The sequence below is a fragment of the Myotis davidii genome, unplaced genomic scaffold, assembly GCF_000327345.1.
Source record: "Myotis davidii unplaced genomic scaffold, ASM32734v1 scaffold665, whole genome shotgun sequence".
Taxonomy (NCBI): Eukaryota; Metazoa; Chordata; class Mammalia; order Chiroptera; family Vespertilionidae; genus Myotis; species Myotis davidii.
In genome coordinates, this window is record NW_006296410.1 from 167,320 (window position 1) to 172,855 (window position 5,536).

The 5,536-nt window shown below is 65.1% G+C and overlaps 1 protein-coding gene across 2 annotated transcripts in view; it reads left to right on the forward strand.

Annotated features, from left to right (window-relative positions):
• Window positions 1-2,929, forward strand: part of CTBP1 (C-terminal binding protein 1) — a 13,223-nt gene extending 10,294 nt beyond the window's left edge. Inside the window, exons 6-9 of one of the 2 annotated variants that reach the window (XM_006771437.2) lie at window positions 147-277; window positions 901-1,028; window positions 1,541-1,658; window positions 2,027-2,929. In XM_006771437.2, coding sequence (XP_006771500.1) covers window positions 147-277; window positions 901-1,028; window positions 1,541-1,658; window positions 2,027-2,213 — 564 coding nt within the window. In that variant the 3' untranslated portion in view covers window positions 2,214-2,929. The remainder of the gene's footprint in view (window positions 1-146; window positions 278-900; window positions 1,029-1,540; window positions 1,659-2,026) is intronic. The other variant, XM_006771438.2, reaches the window with a different exon arrangement.
• Window positions 2,930-5,536: the final 2,607 nt, after the last annotated feature.

Here is a 5,536-nt window from a genome sequence, read left to right on the forward strand (position 1 = left end):
CGCGAGGCACCAGGCCTCACCGCAGAGCCGCCAGCCTGGTGCCCGTCTGGGAAGTGCCCAAGTGCGCCCTCCCGCCCCCCTCCCAGCAGCAGGGCAGTGAGGCGGCCGGGGGTGATGTGCTCTGGGTGTTGTTTGGTGTCTTCCAGATGCGACAAGGGGCCTTCCTGGTGAACACAGCCCGGGGCGGCCTGGTGGACGAGAAGGCTCTGGCCCAGGCCCTGAAGGAGGGGCGGATCCGCGGCGCGGCCCTGGACGTGCACGAGTCGGAGCCCTTCAGGTGACTCCTGGCAGGGCTTGGGGTGGTCCCAGGACGGCGCTCTCCCGCTGGGCACTCCCTCCCCGGGCTCAGGCCCCGCACCAGCTGGCATCAGCACCCATGACGTGAGGCCCGGTGCCCACATGCACCACCAGGCCGCAGCCTCCAGCGGCCAGCCGTCCGAGGGCAGGGGTGTAACTGGGCTCCGTGTCCAGCCCACGACCCTGCTCCAGGAGGACCTTCCCCCAGGCCCGGCCAAGTCTCAGCAGGCGGGCGGCCAGCATAGCACCTGGGCCAGGACAGCTCTCAGGGCCTGCACCTGCCAGAGCCCAGGGCACAGTGCTGACGGGTTGCCCAGGTGTGCCAGGTGGCCGGCCCCCGTGTGGCAATGTCCAGAGGCCCCACAGCCGAGAAGCCAGTCTGCGGCACAGGCCGGCCTGGGAGGGTGGTGCCCTGGAAACGGTGGTGCCAGGAGGGCCTGGGGTCTGAGAGCCAGAAGCTCCTGGGACCAGTGCTCCCTCCAGGCGAGGCCCCGCCCCCCGCGGTCGGGAGCCTGGGGACAGATGTAACTGCCTTGAGGACCCCTGGGTCTGATGGAGGGCGGGTGCCGGGCTGTGGCTCTGACCTGCGCTCTGCTATCCTAGCTTCAGCCAGGGCCCCCTGAAGGATGCCCCCAACCTGATCTGCACCCCCCACGCAGCCTGGTACAGCGAGCAGGCGTCCATTGAGATGCGCGAGGAGGCGGCCCGGGAGATCCGGAGAGCCATCACAGGTGGGCTGGGTGGGGCACCAGCAGGGCCTGGGGTCCCTCTGAGGCTCTTTGAGGTGAGCACTCACCAGGAGACCCGGGTGGGAGCACCTCCGCCTCTCATTCAGCGGAATCCGTCCTGTGCTGGCCCTGGGCAGGGAGCCAGAGGGACCCGCCCTGGGGGGACATCAAGGCCGAGGCTGGGGAGGTGGGCCTGGTCTTCCCTCTGGTTGAGCACGGGCAGCCCAGGCCTTCTCCCGCGCCTCCCTAATGACCCTCCCTCCCTGTCACCCCTGGGGTTCAGCTGACGTGTCGCCCATTGCCAGCCTTGTAAGTCAGGCAACACTGTCAGCGTGGCCTGGACTTAGAGCACAGGGTGGGGGTGACCAGACCGACGGCACCCCCATACTGAGGGGAGCCAGGAGGAAGGGAGGCCTGGCTGGGGGGCCCGTGTTCTCGACCGAGCTGCCTCTCCTGGGGCCCCCAGTGGCAGCTGTGTAACTCGGACACCATCCTCCCCGTGCCCTGCCGCCCAGGCCGGGTCCCCGACAGCCTGAAGAACTGTGTCAACAAGGACCACCTGGCAGCCGCTGCCCCCTGGGCCAGCATGGACCCGGCCGTCGTGCACCCCGAGCTTAACGGGGCCGCCTACAGGTGAGCGGGCGGGGACAGTGGTCAGGGACACAGGTCTCGGGCACAGCTCTCAGGGGAGACGGGCTCAGCCGGGCTCTGGGCCTGGATGTCTGTGCTCCCCTGGACCCAGGAGACACAAAGGTCGGGAGTTAGAGCCTGAGGAGGGGGGCCTTCAGGCTGGGTGGGAACAAGACCAAGTGGGTGGAGGCCATGCTGGGAGCAGGGTTCAGGGTTTGGGGAGGCGGGCGCGGGGCAGGGTACGGGGAGGCCGAGGGGGCTCAGGGTATGGGGAGGCGGAGGGGGCCCAGGCAGGGTCCTCTCAGCAGACAGCTTAGGGCGCAACGCCCTGCCCTGCCACTGGGCTCATGGTGGCCTCCCTCCTTTCCTAGCAGGTACCCCCCGGGCGTGGGGGGCGTGGCTCCCAGCGGCATCCCAGCCGCTGTTGAAGGCATTGTCCCCAGCGCCATGTCCCTGTCCCATGGCCTGCCCCCGGTGTCCCACCCGCCCCACGCCCCTTCTCCCGGCCAAACCGTCAAGCCCGAGGCGGATAGAGACCATTCGAGTGACCAGTTGTAGCGCGGGCGGAGCTCTGCAGCCTCGGTGCCGGTGGCCGGGCCTCGGACAGGCGCCAGCGGAGGAGGCGCCCTTGGGTGGCGGTGGCACTCCAGAGACTGTCCCGGCGCCCAGCAGCGGAGGTGGCGCCGGCCTCCCCGCGTTGACTAGTCCCGTCCTGAGGGCCCATGCTGCCCCGTGTTTTTGCGTCTCGTTAAGCAAAAGAAGTTAGTAGTTAATTCTATCATGAATGTCCTTGTCTGTGTGCAGCCTTTAGAACATCACCAAGGATTTGTTTGCTTAGCTGTCACCACCAGGCCGAGGGCGTCAGCAGCCCTTCGGTCGCTCCTTCTCCGCGGAACGTGCCGTGCACGGCAGTTGGCAAACTTCTCAGGACTATGGATCCTCCCCGTTTTCTTTCTATGCCACACAGTGCATTGTTTTTCTATCTGCTTGTCTTATTTTTAGAATAATTTAGAGAAACAAAACCAAGGCTGTCTTTCCTAATTTTGGCATGAACCCCCCGTTCCAAATGAAGACGGCACCGCGACATAGCAGCAGGCGGAGCACGCAGTGCTGGCCCTCGGCGCTGGCCCAGGGGTGCGAGCGCGGCTCTGGCCTGTGCGGTGCCATCCTGCTGATGTGGTAGGCTAGCAGTATTTTGGTTAAAATCATGTTCGTGACTGTAACCATTTGTATGAATTATTTTAAAGAAATAAAAATCCCAGAAAGAGCCGGCATGCCCAGCCTCTCTTCATGGTTTGTCTCACAGGACCCTGGGTCTCCGTGCTGGCTCTCATGGCCTCAGGGGCTGGAGTGGGCAGCCTTGGGACACTGCATGGCAGTGGTCCCCACCCTCATGTGAGGGGGCCTCGTGCCTGGGCACTGCTGCGGAGGGGGTGCCAGCGGGCGGAGGGGGCCTTGTGGAGGGGCTACTAGTGGGCAGGGGGCTGAGCTCCAGCCTGGCCAGTGGCTCACCTGCTCTCAAGCGGCTGGTCCTAGAGCAGCTCCAGGCAAGTCCTTTCCGTCTTCTGACACAGCCGACTGCGGTCATGGCCCCGCCGAAGCCCTGTTGGCACCGAGCAGAGCCTGAGCGTGTGCGAGCACCCTGACCCCTGAACCCGCCCTGTACCCCACGGCCTCAGGATGCCCCTGAGCCCCGTGTGGCCCTGCACTCCACTCCATTCCTGACCTCTGCCCTCCTGTGCCCCGGTGTGGCCTGGATTTGTGGCTGTGCTCACTCACCCATCAATTAGATGGGCCACGTCGGCCTGAGCCGTCCTCAGCCGGACGGTTCCCTCCCAGCCACCACCCACTGCTCGAGATGCAGGGCACAGTCCGGGGAGGACACACCTTTAGCAGGTGACATGGGAGCTCACTGGACAGAGGGCAACTCCTGGTGGGCAGATATTGGGCGAGACTGCTGAGGGCCTGGCACACCCTGCTCGGGGCCTTGCATCCCCAAGAACAAAGCATGAACCCTGGTGCTGCAGTGACGAGGCGGTTCCCTGGGCAGAGCCGGGGTAGGGCGAGGGGGGTGGGGTGCGGGCAGGGCAGTGGTGCTGGCAGGGAGACGGGGGACCGCAGGTCTAGTCCCAGGCCCGGCCCAGCCACCTGCCTCTACCAGGCTGCCTCTCTGGTCATTCAAGGAACTCAGCAGCCACTGCCCTCAGCTCTCTCCCCTCAATCTGGGCGTTCAAGGCCGTGGGGACACTGAGTGAGTACAGGTTGGGCCCTGGACAGGAAGTTGGGGACAGTCCTGAGCAGGGGACAGGGCGGCAAGGCAGCTCCCCCCATCCCCCCAATAACCTTAGCCCCGACCCAGCCTGGGCCCTGCCTCCCTGCCTTCAGGCCCAGAGAGAGGCTCCAAGGAGGCAGGTCCGAATCCACCAGGCGCCTGCTGCTCCCGGCCAGGCCCACGGGGCTTGTGGAATTGTCTTCCAGCAAAAACAACCCCAGGGAGCACTGAGCCAGGCCAGCTGCGAGCTCTTCAGGGCTTTCCACTCTGGCGGCCAGCGCTCCTGTGTGAAAAGAGCCATCTGGTGTGCTGGGCCGGCGCCCGGCCCCCGGAGGAGGGCCTCGGACCCCATGACCAGCACTGCTCCCCAGCTGCCCCGCAGCCTCTCCCCCGGCACCCGGAATTCAGGCCAGCCTGGGTCATGGGCACTGAGCCAGGTCACCTGGCCTAGTGGCCCCGACAGGAAGGCATCAGCCCAGCAGTGTCCCCACCCCTCAGACCTGGGCACCACAGCCAGAGCAGTCGTCAGCTCTGCCGCTGCACCCCGCTCTCCCACCCGAGCGCCCGCCGCCTGCTGCTCGCTGCCGTCCTCTGCAGGCCAGCGGGTGTCCCTGCCAGCGTTGCTAGACCAGGACCCTGAGCAGCTGCACCCCAGCAGCCAGTGCATCTCCTGTTTATGAACACGAGCATCAATCACCTTCTCCCCGACACGGGCGCAGACACGGTTCTTTTGTTGTTGTTAATCCTCATCCAAGGATATTTTTTCCATTGGTTTTTCAGAGAGTGTAGAAGGGAGGGCGGGAGGGTAAGAGAGAGAAACAACGATGGGAGACACACAGCAACTGGTTGCCTCTGGCACGCACCCCGACCAGGGCCAGAATCCACCTTGAGGCTCGGGCACTTTCCTGGAAATAGCGCCGGAGGCCCTCTGGTGCCCCAGCCCACTCGCTCCTGAGCCACACCGGCGGCCTCCTTCTGTCTTTACTCCCAGTGCCCCCGTGCTGTCAGCACCTGGTGTCTGCAGGAGCTGCGTGGTCACCCCACTCCTCACCGGCCCGGTCCTCCTGTGCCTGCCCACCTGCTTTTACAGTGGCTCAGCCTGGGGCTTGCCCTCAGGCCAATCGGAGGCACAGCTCCCCACAGTGAGCTGCAGGGGTTCACAGCCGCCGCTGGGAGTGTTCCCCATACAGCACCCAGGCCCCGAGCCAGACGCCGTGTGACTCACATCCGCGTGGGGGTGGGAACGGCCCCTCTGGGCCAGCTCACGTGCTGTCCCCTCGTCCCAGTGGAACTGCACTGCCACGTCCCGTGTCCCACGAGTTACCTGTTCTATTTCCTATTTGGGAACCTATGGCTGGACTTCCTCTTACTGGCTTTTAAGAGCTCTGAACTAGACCTTTAACCTATAATGAGCTGTAAGTGCAACTCTTCCCTTACTGTTTACTTCATTGTTTGCTTACACACTTACCATCCCTCTCTGCCCCTAGATGGCCAGCCCTGGACGGCAGGGACTGACCACTGTCCAAACACAATGTCCCCTCTCCCAGGAGCCTGCTCCAGGCTCCTCGTCCCCACGCACCCTGAAGCCCCCCCCCCCCCCCCCCCCCCC